Raw genomic sequence first — 18,883 nt, 5'->3', positions numbered from 1 at the left:
TTAATGTTTTCTTCACAGTTAAAATCGTAGGCTTTTCACAAGAAGTGGCTGAGAGAACGATTTAATATCTCTCATTGCGACACATTGCCAAGGTAACCAGTGTCAACTGCCTTGCTGTTACCAGCTGATGTTTGAGCTAGCACAATAATTTAGAACAATCTGTGATGATTGGTGTGAAACAGAACCCGATCTTTAGCCAAAAACACTGAATTCTTTAACTGGGTTTATTGACGGGCCAAAGAACAAAAACAGTATCCAAAAACAAGGGTAAGGCAAACATCCAGACACACTTGAAGGAACAGGCGAACTGACTGGGCAAAAACAAACAGAACAGGTTATCCAAAAATAGAAACAAGGTGCTGGGAGTTCTTACCAAACAGAGACTGCAAAGATGGAGGAACAGGTGCATTAGAGTATGACGTACCGACAGATAACTGAGGAGGGAGTGAGACTTAAATAAGCAGAGAAACAGGTGAGCGGAGGGCACTAATTAACCACAGGTAGGTGGAAACAATAACGAGACTGACAGAAGGATAAAACTAAGACCGAGAATAAACTCTAAGCACAGAATAAGAACTAACACAAAGACCGGACTACTTAAAACAATACACAGACTAAACAAAACCCTAAAACAAGACAGAATCTACAAAGGAAATAAACCCAAAAGCATGAGAGAAGCAACACAATCAAACACTAAACCAAAACACAGAACATTACAGAGCCCCCCCCCCTCAAGGACGGATTCTAGACATCCTTCAACCAGAACGAGAGTCCAAACAAAATAACGCCAATCCAGAACGGGCGGGTGGAGGGAGGCCATGGATGGTGGGCCAGAGTCCAAATACAACAAAACTTACACCAAAAACAACCCAGACAGGGCGAAACTCGGGAAAAACAAAAAAAACAAAAAACAAAAGTCAGGTGGGCGTCCCGGAGGACGACCCCTGCGAATCAGGCAGTCCGGCGGGCGTCCCGAAGGACGACCTCTGCGAATCAGGCAGTCCGGCGGGCGTCCTGGAGGACGACCCCTGCGAATCAGAGTCCGATGCGGGCGACCCCTATGAGTCAGGCAGTCCGGCGGTCGTCCCGGCAGACGGCCCAGGCGAGACAGGACCTCCGGCGGACGGCCCAGGCGAGACAGGACCTCCGGCAGACGGTCCAGGCGAGACAGGACCTCCGGCGGACGGCCCAGGCGAGACAGGACCTCCGGCGGACGGCCCAGGCGAGACAGGACCTCCGGCGGATGGTCCAGGCGAGACAGGACCTCCGGCGGACGGCCCAGGCGAGACAGGACCTCCGGCGGACGGCCCAGGCGAGACAGGACCTCCGGCGGACGGCCCAGGCGAGACAGGACCTCCGGCGGACGGCCCAGGCGAGGCAGGGCGACAGGAGGCCGTCGGCGGAGCAGGGCGCCGGACTACAGGCGACTACAGAGGGAGCCTGGCTACAGGCGACTAATGAGGGAGCCTGGCTACAGGCGACTACAGGTGAAGCCTGGCTACAGGCGACTACAGGGGAAGCCTGGCTACAAGTGACTACAGGGGAAGCCTGGCTACAGGCGACTACAGGGGAAGCCTGGCTACAGGCGACTACAGGGGAAGCCTGGCTACAGGCGACTACAGGGGAAGCCTGGCTACAGGCGACTACAGGGGAAGCCTGGCTACAAGCGACTACAGGGGAAGCCTGGCTACAGGCGACTGAAGGGGAAGCCTGGCTACAGGCGACTACAGGGGAAGCCTGGCTACAGGCGACTACAGGGGAAGCCTGGCTACAAGCGACTACAGGGGAAGCCTGGCTACAGGCGACTACAGGGGAAGCCTGGCTACAAGCGACTACAGGGGAAGCCTGGCTACAGGCGACTGAAGGGGAAGCCTGGCTACAGGCCACTGAAGATGCAGCCTGGCTACAGGCGACTGGAGGCCCCGGGCTACAGGCTTCAGGAGACCCCGGGCTACAGGCAGCTGCGGTGGAGGGAGCCTGGCTAAAGGCTGGAACGGAAACCAGGCCCTTGGCGACAAAAAGTCTCAGGATCAACCCCTGAAGAGTATCGGGCAGGGACAGACAGTGAAGCCACTCTCTGAGCTGGCTGTTAAGCAGGGTTTGAGCAGAAAGAGGCTTCTGAGAGAGCCCTGAAGTTCTTGGATATCTAGGGGGCCTCTGCTGCTTAATCCCACGACGAGGTCTCAGAACCCGACTGTTTCGCTGTGGGGCCTGGCGCCTGTCAACACGACGAGGGGCTCGCAGCTTGGTGCCCCGTCGTGGCTTAAGCATGTAACAAGAAGGCGACCCTCCCTGGACTCCTCCCAGTTCACAGGTCGGTGGCAACCCTACCTGGGTTCCCACCTCACGGGCTGGTGGCAACCCTACCTGGGTTCCCACCTCACGGGCCGGGGGCAACCCTACCTGGGTTCCCACCTCACGGGGCGGTGGCAACCCTACCTGGGTTCCCACCTCACGGGCCGGTGGCAAAAAACTCTGGGTCGTCGCGTCATGTGCCGACGGGGGACCCTCCCGGACCCCCTCTCGGGACTTGGGTGAGGGCAGACCCTCCAGGACAGACTCGGGGACCGAAGCGTCAGTCGGACCCTCAAAAACCGACTCAGGAACCGAGGCGTCAGCTTGACCCTCGGAGACAGCCTCAGGAGCAGGTGTGGGATGGCTATAAAATGATCTGAGGGCCATCCGATAATGGTCCTCAACCTCCTTTAATTTCTTCTCCAGGACGACTGAATGATGGTTAGCCAGAGTCTCCCTGAGGCGTTTAATTATGGAGGCGAACGTCCTTATTCTGCTCTCCAGGGCCATATATTCCGAGTCACTGACACCACCAGGGGGAGCTGGGCGCAACTCCACTGCGGGAGGTGAAGAAGTGTGGTCCGCCGAACCGGAAGTGGGCTGAGGTCCGACAGCAGACAATGGCCGAGCTGGCTCCTCGGCCCGCAGCGCGCTAATGGTGGATGAGTGGCAGGCAAATGAGTGTCTCTTCCTCCGACGGCGGGACGGCCGACTAGGCGGTGAGACCAATTCAACTCGGCCAGCTGGAACCGCAAGAGCCCGAGGCGAACCCTGCGTCTGTTCTTGTGGTGAGGGGGACGGAGTCTGATCGGGAAAAAGGTCCGGTTGAAGATCCCGCACCACCTCTGCATCGACCTCCAGAAAAAAATCCGGGTCCGGAAGGCACAACTGCGTGGGAGTACCGCTGCTGCGGAGATGACCTCTGGGACCGAGACCGGGGGGACAAACCGCTAACCTGGTTCCCTCAAAAGACGATCCAGGCAATGATCCTTCATCCGCCTCCAGGAAGAGGTCCGGTGAGTGAGCGTCGTAAGCCTGTGAGCTGGGCAAAGTACCAGTTTCACAGAGCGCTGCTCTTCCAGAAAAAGAAAAACAGTTTGGCAGCGGGTTCGGCATGGTCGGTACGTTCTGTGATGATTGGTGTGAAACAGAACCCGATCTTTAGCCAAAAACACTGAATTCTTTAACTGGGTTTATTGACGGGCCAAAGAACAAAAACAGTATCCAAAAACAAGGGTAAGGCAAACATCCAGACACACTTGACGGAACTGGCAAACTGACTGGGCAAAAACAAACAGAACAGGTTATCCAAAAATAGAAACAAGGTGCTGGGAGTTCTTACCAAAAACAGACACTGCAAAGATGGAGGAACAGGTGCATTAGAGTATGACGTACCGACAGATAACTGAGGAGGGAGTGAGACTTAAATAAGCAGAGAAACAGGTGAGCGGAGGGCACTAATTAACCACAGGCAGGTGGAAACAATAACGAGACTGACAGAAGGATAAAACTAAGACCGAGAATAAACTCTAAGCACAGAATAAGAACTAACACAAAGACCGGACTACTTAAAACAATACACAGACTAAACAAAACCCTAAAACAAGACAGAATCTACAAAGGAAATAAACCCAAAAGCATGAGAGAAGCAACACAATCAAACACTAAACCAAAACACAGAACATTACACAATCAGGCTGTTTGACCGAAGCTTTTTATAGGTGTCCTATAACACTTTTTAACAGACACCCTGCAGCCAATTGGAATCACCCATACCATGGTATAAATGCTTATAGTTGACTTTGGAAGGCTTTGCAAGGCTGCTCACCTTGACTTTTTGCCTTAAAGTAACAGTTTAGTCTGAACTATATGCCCCGCCCCCATTAATTCTTACTTCCCAGTTGACATGCTATGAGACTAAACACGCGCCTAAAGTTCGGACACAATCCTGCGGAGGAAACACGGCTTCATCGAGGTACTTTGCTTCGTTTTCTTCGTCCATAATGGCTACATCTTGGGTAAATTATATATTTATGTAAAAGGTCAACGCTTACACGTCTGGCATGGTGTTCTCTTTATGTAGCCTGCCGTGCACGCGCTGGAGGAACTGCAACTTAGCAACGGGTCCGCACCTCATTGTCCCATTGGCAGAGAAAGTCGTCCAGGGTTGTTCCCATTGCGCAATCTGTTAGTCCATTGCTACTTTCAAATTACGTCTTTTACCTTATAATACATTACGAAAATGCATTTTTCTTAACCAGACAAAAACAAATGCAGGTATAGTTCAGGTATAGTTCATTTCCTTTAAAGCAGGCATGTCCCCAACTGCATTTCAAGAAAGACTTGGTCCACCAGCACAGATGGCTGATGCAGGTGGAAACTTTTAATGTTTTTAATTAGGGCAAAATTATTTACAGACAGGTTGAGATCTTAGGATTGGAAATGTTAGGTACAACATGAGGTATTCATCTTTTCATAACCACACTTTTTATTTTATTTCATTCTGTTTAATTTCATAGTAAATAGGACCGCTTGTCTCCGAGGACTTTAACTAAAATGCAGACATTTGTGCATTAAAATTTGTTTTCAATTAATGTATTAAAATTAGCTAAATACAGCAAGTGTTTCCAAAAGAAACACTGACCCAAATCCTGTTAGATTGCGAGACCAAAAAGAATAATTTTTTCTTTCCTACAGAGCCTAAATAATTAGCTAAACTGGGTGACCATGTTTTAATTAAGCAAATGAGCAAAACCTGTTTGGATACAGTAATTTACACATGCCTTTCCTACAGAGAATCAAACTATTTTTTTAATTAAACTGATCATATTTTGTAGAGCACTGAAAAAAATCCCATAATGTTTTTGCTTATTTTAAAAATAAGCCCTCCAGTACTTTTGACTTGGTAATTTCGGCCCTTGTGCAGAAAGGTTTGGCCCCCCATGCTTTAAAGGAAGAGTTGGGCCATTGGCAAAGACAATTCGCCCCGGGTTGTCCCCATTTCGCTGCTTATTCCTACTAAAAAAGCATGAACTCATGATCGCGCGATGTATTAGTCAATTTATAAAAAATCTAATTACATTTTTTATTTACTTATTATAATACATTGCGTAAAAAGTGCTTTCCTTAACCAGACAGCCATACATTCAGGCATAGCTCCCTTAAATTCCTTGCCAATGACTGAGAGGAAGCAGTATGATGAGTTAAACTTTTTGAACTGAATCACTGAATTATACAAACTTACGGCTACTCATATTTCTTGTGATGCATCTGTGCACCCCACCCACCCTCACACGGATATCATGATGATGAGACTGTAGCTATATGCTGTCTTGTGCTCCAATGATGAACTAACCAACACACCTGATGAAGGTTTGAAGCCATTTTCATATTCTACTGATTATATAATCAACAGTTGGCTTTCGGGGGGGTGGGGGTCCGGGGTGTTACCAGCTGGTCCATCCTCTTCCTCCCTCTCCCTCCTCCTCCTCATTCATCCTCCATGCTGTGTTTGGTGACAGGGTTTGAGCGCAGACCTGCAGTGTGTTTTTGAGGCTGAATGGAGGACTTAACAGAGCTCCTGCAGACATCTCCTCCTCTTCCTCCTCCTCTTCCTCGGGGATCCCAGCTCTAGATACAGACGAGCCAGCCTCAGTTGGCCGGGATTTCTTCCAGCGAAAGAGGCGACGTTTCTTTGTCCCTGCGCGGTGCTCTGACCTGCAGCGCAGAAAAGGCGCATTTCTACCGCGCGGTGGACGCACGCTCCGCGCGGAGGTGACCGGGGCTACCTGTTTGCTTCCATCTGCGCGACACGCCGCCCCTGAACGCCGCCGCTGGCGCCGGCGCCACACACCTACTGACCTACTTTGCGTTAGTTGGGGGGGGGGGGGGGAAGGGGGGGCGGCTGCGTTTTAAGCGAGATGAAAGGTGCCGTGGACACAGCGGTGACCCCGCGGGGAGAGCGCCAGTGAAGCAGAGGCAGGAGTCAAAGGGAGGCGGCGGAGCGAGAGGAGAGGCGAGAGGCGGGGATGACCGCGTCTCATCACCTGGACCCCGGAGTGATGCTGCCGCCGCTGCTGCTGCTGCTGGCCTGCTGGCAAACACCGGGGATGGTCGGTGGAAGTAAGTCCCTTCATCTCCATCTGATCACACACTCACTCTAAAAATAGAGTCTAATTCTTTATTCAGGTTTTAAATTCTACACGCAGAGGCACATTTCAGCCAGTCATCCCGAAGTTGATTTGAAACTCAGGCATTCATTACGCACAGAATGGCATTTTCGAGAGATTGGTTGATCATTGCGTGACATGCTGATCATAATCATTCCAATAATCAGTTTTGAGAAATTTGAAGATCGTTGCACATTCATGGAAAGTTAAGTGAGAGAAAAAAGTGCGTTAGCCAGGCAGATGTTTGGCTGCCACAATCCTACAGGTGCATAAAATTAGGAAAACATGACATGGCAAAAATATTGTTAAATATGGTAATGTTGATATTACTATTAAGGTAAAGGGTTGTGTTATGGAAATATAATCATATATATAATAGTGAAGCTTAAAGTAACACAGATGTTAACTTTAACCCAGTAACCTAAAGGAATGGATGTGTGTGAAAACAAAGGGTAGATTCAGACTTCAGTGAGACACGTACCAGGAACAGGAGGCACCGAGGCCATATGACAGTCTTGTGAGTGATAACGCTGTTAAAAATGTTTGCATGAGGGTGTATGTTGTTTCAGTCAAACTCCCAGGAACCAAGCTAGGAGATAGATTATATTTAAAAGTTAAAGGTTAGGAAACAGATGTGTTCAGCAGACTGGATGTCTCAAGCAGGTCCAGCCCTGGTTGGACTGTCTGTTTTAAAGGGGGGAGGGGGGGGGGGGGGGGGACAACGTGAAAGTTTTGAGACAGGCTTCAGACACAGGCAGAGAACTTAAGGTATTCGATGCTGTGATAAACGTGTAAGTGTCTCCCACTTTGGAATTCCAAATTGTAATAAATATATGTTTAACTTTTGTTTTTGCCTCTGAATTCACTGCCTTTTTTCTCTCCGTGCCAAATCCTCGACCGGGTGAGACGAGAAGGGGGGGCCCTTAGCTGTACGGGCCCCACAGGTGTCTCGTTAGTTGCTAGGTAAAGTTTCCTTTGGCTGAACGTAGGGTTTTACACTATTAGGAAACCATGGCAATGTGATATTGTTGTCAACTATTGCAGTGGTTATATTGGTTATTAATAACCCAGTCTTTCTCCCATCGGCACAGTTTACCCATTGCTCTCCTTGATCTCTCTATATTAGCTGTAAGCAGAAAGGTCAGCAAAGGCCCAGCCAAGGTGTGTGATTTGTACAGAAAAGTTGAATTTTAATACCTATTAAATATTTTCTCCAAGCAGCGCTAGCAACTGTGATGTTACACACATTAATATTGGCATGACTGCTGCAATTTGACATTTTCTGCAGCTCTTTCTAATTAAGATTATCTGAAAATGTCAGTATTACACAAGTCCAATAAAAAAATATTTTTTTTGTATAGGAAGCTTATGTACATGTTATGTTCTACAAAATAATTGTAAAGACTGCTGACCCCCCCCCCCCCCCCAAAAGGAGATGAAGCCACCAAAGGTAATTTCTACAAAACTCTTGCAGTGCTGTATTTAAGCATTTTGATGGAACGTTTGGTGGGTAGAAAAACGTAGAAAAATAAAATGTTACATAAGACTAATAAAATTGGTCGGAAATATATTTTGGTTTTAAATGGCATTATGATATAAATATTATCAAAGTGAATAGAAATAAAAGCTTGAAATAAGTCACTTTGTGCAATCCGACTATATAAGACTTCCACTTTTTACACTGAACTAGAGAAAGAAATTCCCTTTCTGATAGTCTAATTAGTTGAGATGCACCTGCGTATCCGAACTGGTCCACATTTAAGCTGAAGCAGTTCATTGCAATTCATTTCTGTACAATCCAATCAGGCAGCCACATCCAATTATACTAGGTCAATTTACTTCTAAAGACAATACCCTCACATTTAGTTTATTATTTATTGCCAAATATTAAAAAAGTTATCCATCTATGGACATCCAGGATATTGCACTGAGCTTAATCTGCCACAACATCCCTCATCTAGAGCAAGTAGAGCCAAATTTACTCCAGTCCTTGGTCTGGAGTAAATTTAACACGGAAGAAAAGCAGGTGATGGCAGCAGGCAGCAACAGTTCCTTCTGTGGCTTCATATTGAAAAGAGTTTCAGGTTAACACAGATGCAGTGAGCCAGGCGTACCTTCAGCAGAAAGAGAAAAAAAACACAAGAACTTAATTTATCCATAGAAAGGATTCCTGGATCAATGTGTGCTTTCTATGTCTCTGCTCTGTCTTCTCTAACCCCCTGTTGGTCGAGGCAGATGGTCGTTCACACCGAGTTTGGTTCTACTGGTGTTATGGTTAGTACTGGAGAACCCGATATCAGCCAGACATGGAGTTTAGTTTTAAAAAGTTTATTGCTATGTTGAGTAGTGGAAGGTGGGGTAGGCAAGCAGAACCAGACTGGACAGGAACTCACAGATGTAATCAGAATGACCAGAAGCCATAGACATAATCTTGATAGAAACCACTCAAACCTCCTCCAGTGTAAGTAGAGCAGGCAGTAGAATACTTTAGGAATCCTCCTTTCCAAGCGGTGCACACAAACACTAGCAGGTGAATTAGCGGAGCAGAGCGGGGACTGGATTCAGGGAAACACAGAAGCACAACGATGCAAGCCACTGGCGCAAACAACACATGCAGGCAGGTAGGTAGCAAGATGATAATTCTGGCAGGGATGGGTTGGCTGAGGCCGGTAAATAGGCAGAGGATCAGGTGATCAGAGTAAACATTAATTAGTAGCAGCAGGTGTAGCTGATCAGGTGCTGAGTGGTTGCTGGGAGATGACTGCGCTGACTGGATGGTGACTAGTGGCTGAGAGGGGACAGAGATGGTTCTAGAAAAGTCCTGACAAAAACAAACAAAAGCCTAAATCATTACAGCTGGAGGTTGTCCTCCCTGTTAAAGGGGAGTTTTTCTCTCCACTGTCGCCTCATGCATGCTCAGTATGAGGGATTGCTGCAAAGCCATCAACAATGCAGACGACTGTCCACTGTGGCTCTACGCTCTTTCAGGAGGAGTGAATGCTGCTTGGAGAGACTTGATGCAACCTGCTGGGTTTCCTTAGAGAGGAAACTTTCTCACCAACCTGGAGGATCTGATGGAGTCTGACTTTAGAAAGAGCCTTGAGATGACGTGTTGTGAATTGGAGCTATATAAATAAAATTGAATTGAACTGAAAAATAATTCAACAATAGTTACAACTGATGCAGAAAAGGAGAATAACAGGATAAAAGTAGCAGACTCAGTCTAGAAAGAGAATGCAGCCCCAGCTTAAACAAATAGCTTCATTTGGTAACAAGTAATTGAATTAAGTTTCTCCAACTTCATTTATTTACAACGATTTAACTTGACAACTTATAAACGAAATAAATTAGGTTGGATCACCTTAATTCAATTACTTGTTTCCAGTTGAAGCAATCCAGTAAAGTTGGAGCCGCATTCTCTTTTTAAAACGCTAGGCACTACATTTCTTTCTTCTAATTGGGTATAATTAGACTTTCTTTTTTAAGAAGAGTTGAGTGAAGACTTGAAGCAAAATAACTATCACAGTATCTGTGAAAATTGATAGATGAACTTCATAAAACAGGAAAACGATAAACAGATATCCAGTTTATCATAAATTCAGATTAATAGTGCTCAAACCCTAAGAAGGAAATTAAATTAGAGATTATATTAAAATCACTAAGAATCTCAGGGACAACTTTAAGGAGAACTGTTTAAGATGGAAAAAAAAAAGAGCTGCGCGGCTGTTTCGAGACTCAAAATAAGCATAATATCTGGTCGTCAGAAAAAGCTGTTGCTACGGTAATGTCACAAAGAAGCTCTCATTCCAATTTGTCAAACAGCTCAGAGGTAAGCCTCAAACCTCTGGGACTAGGTTTGGGGATGAGACCAGAATTCAACTTAATTCTCACAACAATCAGTGCTGTTAGAAGAGGCGTCTGCAAGGCCGGTGACAGAAAGCTCAGAGGGAGCGATCCCCCTCTGCCTAGCACAGAGCGGGATCGCTGGTAGTTTTGGGAAATTGTCCCATGTGAACATCCTGCTGCATGCCATGTACAGCTTCCAGGCTGAATATTGTAAATTTCCCTGCAGTATTTTCTGATAACATGCTGCATTTATGTTGCCATCAATTTCGATCAACTGCCCTGCTGCTAGATCACTCATCCAGAAAAAAAGTGAACGAGGATAAATAAGTAAATGGCTTCATCTATCCTCTAACCAAGAGTGAAATAATTGTATTGTCATTTATATTTTCTGAAAAATGAACCAAAAAATTTGGGGTTTCTAAACTTATAAAGAAAGGTGAATGTCGGTTTATATGCTGAATATTTCTAAATTGATAGATAACCTTTGACCAATTGACCTTACATGATCTGCCAGATTTGAACATGTTGCATTATACGGTTGTGAGCTATACTGCTGGATTAAGTTGGACTTTATGTGACTGGATCTGATTCAGAGTGTATTGTATTGGAATTAATTGAATTTGGACCCAACTAAATTAACTGCGTCTGATTTAGAGCCGCTTGGACAATTGTTCTGAACCGGCATCATATAATAAACTGAAATGCATAATAAATAATATATTTTTATTTATTTTGAGAAGCATGTACTGTAAGAGGTTGTGATGTAAAGCAGAGAATTTGTCCAAAAGGATTTCCAGGGTCCAGGAAAGCATTTGCCTATGTATCAAATGAGTGGAGACAAATTGTTTGGTTAAAAAAAAACAAAAAAAACAAAAAAAAAAACACTTATTGGATTTGGCCAGAAGATTAAAATTCGGAAATTTAAAGTTACATGAAATACAATGTTTTCTATATTTCCCAGATCATACCAACATGGATTTACCAAATTTAAATCTTCTGGCCAACTAAAAATGATTTTCCTGGGAATGGTGCTGGCAGTAATGTACCTTTTAGAATATTAGAATATACGATGGCTCCTTTTAAAATGATGGACAACAAAAGTTCTCCCAGTGCTGTCAAGGTCTTTTTTTTAAAAGCTTCTTGTCCTTTAAACACTTCATCTCAACAAAAGGTTGAACGAGTCATAGGGGAAATAGTGAAACACAGAAAAATCCTTGAAAAATGTTAGGAGGCAACTTTTCAAAGAGTTTTTTTTTTAATGGAAAATAATCCAAAGAACAAAAGTTACAGGATCATTAAAAAGCCAAGAGAAATGCTGATCACGAATGCTTGAAACGATTCAAAGGAAGCAGCAGTACTTCTGTTGAACGGATGGTTCTTCACACACGTGGCATTGGACCATAATACACAAGTATTCAAAACGTGAACATATTAACAAAGAAGCAAACCTTTGTCTGCTGTCCTTGCTCAATCTTCCTCTCATAGACCTCTCCACATCACCTTTCCCTGCTGAATTCTAATGTAAAAAGGCTCGAACTTAACTTGAAGCGCGGATCCCCATGCGGTAACAAACCCAGCGTCCCCTACAGGTATCGTTAATAATGCTGCTCTTCATGAATCAGCTCTGCTCTGTGAGGAACCCTGCATCCTCCTGGCATTCACATGCGTTTTATTCTGACACTTGCCACCCACATGCACATGTCTAAAGACCAATCCAGCCCCCACATGGCAACAGCTCTTCCTTACTGTAGCAACCCACCCTCAGCAAAACACAAAGCACAATTCATAAAGCTCTACAGATCAATGGCTTCTCTTCTCTTCTGCTCTGGCTGCACCTATTAGTCTCCTAATGAGCTAGTCTGTGACCAGATTCTTATTTATCATCAGTTTGTAGTATCACCTTATTAAATAAGATTTTTTTTAAAAACCCAAATGCTGGGATATTTTTTTTTCTTTTTTAGAATCACGCAGGATTTTCTTCTTTTTTTTTTTTTTTGTTACTGTTTACAAATGTAACCACGGTTTTTTTCACCCTAAAGGTTTGAAATCAGTTGGTAGATAAATAAATCTGCCAAAGTTCATCCATGTTGCAAATCTCTTTTTTCAGTTAGTCGAGGATTTAAAGTAATGATGTAGAAAAGTGCACATGTGGCAGATCACAGCCTGTTGGATGTTCACATCTGCCTCTGCGAACACAAAGTCACCAGCAGCAGGCAAACCGTACTGGCAGGATGAGCACCAGGAGGCAAGAATAAATGCAAAATGTCCCCCCTGAGGCAAGCGTCAACGCAAAATGACCAAAATGGGTCAAATATCAGGGGAATGCTAAAAGACCCCCTGAAACAAACTGTAAAATGACCAGCAGGAGGAAAACCCAGATGCAGCACCACGCTCCTGAGGCGAATGTGAATTGTACATGATTAGTTTCTCCCAGTAAAGACGCATTGGTCTAATTATAAAATCCTTTCATATTCCAACTTGTAATGGTGTCATTTTGAGAGTTAAATATTCTCTTAGGCAGTGTGTGGTTTAAAAAAAAACATTAAAAAATTACAGTTTCATTTTTGTCTACATTTTATAACATTGTAGACAAATTAAACTCCAGTATTTCAGTAGAAGATTCCAGCTGTAATTATGTAGGAGAAAACCAGCAGAATTCCACCCAAATATTATCATTTATTTATTTATTTTTAATTATCAAGGTGTGTACTTTATAAAATGACTGAAGTACACGACACAAGAATATTTTTACATTAATATATGTGATATAAGGCAAGTGGATCCTCTGTTTACGGCTTGTATTTCAACCAGACAAGGCACTCTGGTAAAAGTGTCAAAGCCAGAACAAACTGCCGATCAGGTGGTCCACAGGAGCCTCTCCCGCGCTCTCAGCTTAATTAGCCGTAGCAGGAACGCGCTTAAATCACCCGTGGGCAGATTCCTGCTTGTTGGACCTTCTCATAGGGTTCAATGTTAATCAGACTTGAGCAAAACGGCGCCAGATCAGCGTTCTTCTTCCTGGCAGAATAACAAAGAGGCGGCTAATCAGCGCTCACGAGGCTCTGCATTGATTTACACGATGAAGTGGGCTTTTTATTTCCAGTAGTGGCCTGAACCTCCATGCTCGTGTCACAAACATCTCGCCGTCACCGCAGCCTGTCGTCCCGCCACCGCTTTGGTTTAAATGGCCTCGCTGCGGGGAAAAGACCAGCATTCTCCCACCGGTGTTCTTTGCTGTTAGATAAATCCCAAACATCTGCTCGCACGCAGCAGTGCAGAGGTAAACTGAGTACTTTAGAAATGTTGAAAGTTGAATTTAAAGCCGTGATTGGCCGGGAGCATCCAGCCAGGCCTTGGCCTCATAGGTTTTGAAAAAAAATACATTTATTTCAAGAGCCAGAGCACGAAAAATTCTATTTCTTTGTGAAACATCACCTGTGACCAGCAAGCTGTTATCAGCGAATTGGATTGACAATATTACAGTAATATCCAAGGTATTACATTATAGCTGTGGTTTAATTATGCCTATCCTGACTTATACATCTGGACGAAGAAGATGTGCATCTCTATGAAGTGTTTGGACTCCAGTTGTTTTCTTTGCCCCGCAGGAGTCTTTGAAACAAGGTGAAAGCTGGTGAACAGATGTTATTAGGAAGGAGAAAACAGTTCAGCATGTGAGATATCATAAATATGCACCAGCTGTGAAAGAAGGATGTTTGTATTGATGCTCAGCAGGAGGAAGAGGGTTTTCCTTTCTGCAGGGAGGCCTTGCTTTATCTTTCTGCGCAGCTCTACGTCGCTTCTCTGCACACCGTCACCATTTTATTCTCTGTGACATCCCCAGCCTTGTGCATCCTCCGTTCTTCTTTTCGCTAATGTGTTTTGTTAATTTTGCTGCATCACTGCTCTGCCTGTTGTAGGACATGCACCTGACTCCGCAAGGTCAAGTTTATTTCGCAGCTCACTGCCGTTTTACTTAAGTAACGCATTTCAAAACTGATGTTGCAGGCTGAACAAGGCCAATAAGCATAAAGTGGGCACACATTTTAGTTGATTTGCATGCTAAATAGAGGATTTTGTAAAAACAAAAGTGACAGGAAAACCTGTGAATACAATAAACATGAGCAAAAATAATACAAAATGGTTTAAAAAAATGTACTAAAACACCATTGAAATGTCAATATTTTAGTGAAAAAGAAGCAGGATACGATTCACACAGAGGACCACATGGCAGAAAATTGGCCCAGAGATGCGTCAATGGTGCTGAAGGCACAGTGAGGCACAACGTAGCCGCAAAAAAGGCAAAGATAAGAGGCACAGACTGACAACGGAAAGAGATGCTAGGCTGGAGCATGGGCCCAGAATGAACACAAAGAGGCAAGTTTAATTACAAATGCCTTACAGCTGGCAAATGTGCCACAAATAACCACAAGAGGTAACTGTAAGATGAAACAGCTCAGTAAATAGCAAATGCAAAGGTAAGATGATCTCAGAGAGACATGTTTGACCGCAAAATTATCACAAGAATACAGATGTAATCAAACTAGGACTACTATCAAGTGGTAAATGTGAACAGATAATGACCACTAAGAGGCACGTTTGAAAGCAAGATCAGTGAAACGCTGAGTTCACACCAAATGTGTTTTTAGCGTCAGGGCGTCTGGTTTATATGCTAAGTCTATGGTGGACGCGCCTTTGGGAGCGTCGAGAGGTCCTGCGGCGCGTTTCAACTGTCGGGAGCGCCGTGTTTTGACCTTTCAAGAGCTAGAGCTGGAAGATCTGAACTTGCAGCTGGACGTGGAGCATCAACCAATCAGAGAGACCCCGACATGTGACGTAGTGGCTGATTTTCAAATGGGACTCATCCTGTTGTCTGTAATCAATTGAGCTATCACTACAGAGACAGTAAAGGACCTTATCTGGAAGAGAGTTAGTGAGGAAGTCGGAATGTCGGGTAAGTTAAAACTTTTAACAGAGGTGAATATTTCCCCCATTTGAGGAAAAGAAGAGGGTAGCTCCTCCCAATGCACATCAGACAAGTCTGTCCACACTAACACTCAAAGCCTGTTTGGTCTGAATGCGGCATTAGAGACAAGTCTAAAAGCAACATTTCTACCAAGAAGCAAATCTGAAGGCAAAATTACCTGCAGAAGTTAAATGTGAGCAAAAATATCACTGTTGTGTGACAAACGTGACCACACAATGACCACCAAAAAGCAAATGTGAAGGCAAAATGAGTGCCAAGAGGCCAATGTGAAAGCTAACAGAGCACAAGGTGCAAACTTTAAAGCAAAATTACCACCAGAAGGCCAACATGAACACAATATGACTGTCAATATGAGCACAAAATGACCACAACAGAACAAATGTGAAAGCAAAATGAGCACTAAGCAGCACATTTTAAGGCAAGATCTCCACAAGAGGCAACTATGAGCACAAAATGACCACTTCAATAGGCAAATCTGAAAGGACAATTACCTCCAGATGGCAAACGTGAAGAAAACATGCTGTCAAGCGGCAAATGTGAACATATAATGACCAACAAGTGGCAAATTTAAAAGCAAACTTTCCACAAGAGGCAATTGTGATTACCTAAAGGACCGCTGGAAGATGTAAATGTGAAAGCAAAAGTACCTACAGAAACCCAGTGTGAACAAAACACGACTGTCGATTGTCAAACGTTAACATGTAATGTCCACCAAAAAGCAAATGTGAAGGCAAAATGACTAACAAGAGGAAAATATGAAAGCAGAATTACCACCTGGAGGCAAGTGTGAGCAAAATAGGACCATCAAGTAGCAAACATGAAGACAAAAAGACAAACCAAGAAATAAGTTAGTGAATGCAAGTGCACAAAAAAAAAAAAAGCTTTGGACAATAACAAACACAAAATGATCCGCATGGTCCAAAGTTGCTGCAAGTTGACTACATGGTGGTACTGATGACACAGAATAACTACAAAAAGGCAAATGTGGAAACAAAAATGTCAAAAAAGGGAATAAAATGCAAATATAAAGAAATGAACACAGTGACAACAACAGGATTAGAGACAAAGTCACAAAACTAGCATTGTGAAACAACCCAAACAGCAGACCCTTGGCACAATAGATGGGGTTTGTATCCTGCTCTTACATAAGCAAAGGCTGAGATGTTTGTATTCCAAGTGGCCCGTTTCATAATCCACTCAATACCAGACAGTGTGTTTAATCAGTATTCATAGTTTGTCAGTATATCTAGAGCACACACACACACATATATATAGACTCGCACACGTGCCCAGACATACATCCATCTTTAGAAAGTGGTGGGAAGCCATTAGCCAGGTTAGGCTGTCTATGTCTATTAGCTAACTGTTACATCACTGTGATTTACGGCCGAGCGTCCGGCTGCACTTAAACGTCACAGACTACTCTACTCCTGGAGGGAGGTAAACATCCGCTGTCACCGGGCTTGTTTTGGTTCTCGTCACTGCAGGGTTGTTAGGGGCTGCAGAGAAACTAGAAGTAAGAGGCCACAGAATTATCGTACGGCATGTGAGTAAGATATAAAGCTGGCCTGTGTGGTGCTATACTGGTTGGCCACAAGGTGGTAGAGACTTTTTAATTTTAAATCTAGACTCATTATACCAACCATAAGCACAGCGATGGCAGCATCATGCGATGGGGTTACTGTATCAGCGGTGGTACTGGTCCATTGCACAAAATTAATGAATTACTTCTTTCAAATTCTTATGGTTCAGGTCAAATTAAAAGCTAGAAGGTCTAAACGTTGACACAGTTGGATTTAATGGCAGGTTAATAATTCCAAGCTATGGGTGTCATCACATTATCAATGTATGCAATCGCAAAGGACAGTTTGGATCCAGTGTATGGCAGGATATTGTATTTCAGGGGTCGTACATTCGCAGTTTAGCCCAAAATTCTTCACAGGCAGATGGAGATTGAATTTGTTTCTGATAGGAAATAAGACTAGTGTCAACTGAAATATAACAAATGTTCCATTGTCATCTACACTTTCTTAAATAAATGTCATGTCAACATTTATTTACATCTTTCTTAACTACTTATTTGAAAATCTTTATTGGCATTACAACAATTCTTCCAATAATTGTAAAAAAATGCCTTCGTGTTTCCGATGGTATTTAATCTTTAATGATGATCCGAGTCTTTGAGGTTGGAATGCCTACTTGCCATCGCCAGAATCTTTAGCTCCTCCCTTAGATTATCAATCAGATTCAAGTCAGGGCTCTGACTGGCATTTCCCAGGTAATAATGACGCTTCCAGTCAGTTATGGAAACAATTGATGTTGAAGAGATTTCAGTGTTTGAGATGCCAAAGCTTATGTTGAGCATTTGGACTAAGGAATTAAAAGACTAAAGAAAATACAGGTAGTCATAATCAGCAATAGGATAGCTACTACACATTTCATGATAATCTGCAGCTGTATTCCAAACCCCTCCTGTCTGGTTTTGGAAGCATGGCAGTGGCAGCATCATCACTTCCTGTCGTACTGATATGTCCCATAAAGGGAGTGAAATAAAAAACAAGAAGCTCCATGCCGAGATTCATCATCATCCCTCCAAGATAACAGCTGGATGACGACACTGTGGCCACAGTGTATCTAGGTGATCCCACAGAACCATGACGCCACACACAAATCAAAAATGGATAAAGAGGGCTTCTGGACCGGCTTTCAGAAGGGCCCAGAACCACTACTGTTTAATATTCGAATACCATGCTTAAAAGTCAAGCTTTCATCAGGAAACCAGCCCAAAAACCAAGTAGATTGTTCCACCATCCAGACGTATGAAACCTGTGGATGGCCTCAGAAAGCTTGTGGGCCATGCGTACCTTCTGAGACCTTTCTGTGTGACTTTGAGCCCCTAGATGTCATGACCATAAATGGACTCCCAAATGTTTGCATCCAAATGTGGTTTTTAGAAGTGTTTACAGTTGTGTGTTGTACAATCACTCTGCCCACCACAAATTAGATACCCAACTAGGGCTGGATGATATAGAAAAAAAATTGTATTGATAGAAATCATAATAATCGAAATTCAATAATTATCAAAAAATTCAAAACATATATTTTAAGTGCTGCCCTGGCCATTTTATGCTCTTGCTTAATGACTTGTTTAATAGATAAAGAACACTGAATTCAAACTCAACCCTTTATTCAACCAACTTTTTTTTTTTTACCAAAACTGTAAATAAAAAGAAAAAAGAAAAAAAAGAAAGAAAAACAACTCATTGGAAGGGGCGGAGCTCAGTGAGGGAGCATTCCTGTGTCTGTGTTTCTGATTGGTTGAGAGGGTGCAACGATTGTAGTATTAACCAACATAGGTTATAATGCAAAAGAAAGAATTACTGTTCTTCTATTGAACTTTTTATTGAGCCTTTTTTTCCATCGCACCACTTATCTATCAGTCATTATATGTTGTTACTGAATTATCGTCCGGCTCTATACCCAACCCTAGTTTCCACACATCGGGTCTCCATCATCATATTATCCTCTACCTGTTAGGATAGAGTGGAAACGTGAAAGAGTGATATAGTGTGGAGCACTTAAGAGT

The 18,883-nt window shown here is 43.8% G+C and overlaps 1 protein-coding gene across 2 annotated transcripts in view; it reads left to right on the top strand.

The window, feature by feature from the left end:
* Positions 1 to 5,791: 5,791 nt before the first annotated feature.
* Positions 5,792 to 18,883, top strand: part of LOC105936511 (fibronectin type III domain-containing protein 5) — a 63,902-nt gene continuing 50,810 nt past the window's right edge. The window contains exon 1 of one of the 2 annotated variants that reach the window (XR_002429061.2): positions 5,792 to 6,417. Coding sequence is in view for 1 of the 2 variants with exons in the window: in XM_012877399.3 (XP_012732853.3) it covers positions 6,324 to 6,417 (94 nt within the window). In the remaining variant the exon portion in view is untranslated. The remainder of the gene's footprint in view (positions 6,418 to 18,883) is intronic. The other variant, XM_012877399.3, reaches the window with a different exon arrangement.

The sequence above is a fragment of the Fundulus heteroclitus genome, chromosome 24, assembly GCF_011125445.2.
Source record: "Fundulus heteroclitus isolate FHET01 chromosome 24, MU-UCD_Fhet_4.1, whole genome shotgun sequence".
NCBI lineage: Eukaryota > Metazoa > Chordata > Actinopteri > Cyprinodontiformes > Fundulidae > Fundulus > Fundulus heteroclitus.
This window is presented reverse-complemented; position numbering and strand designations above follow the sequence as displayed.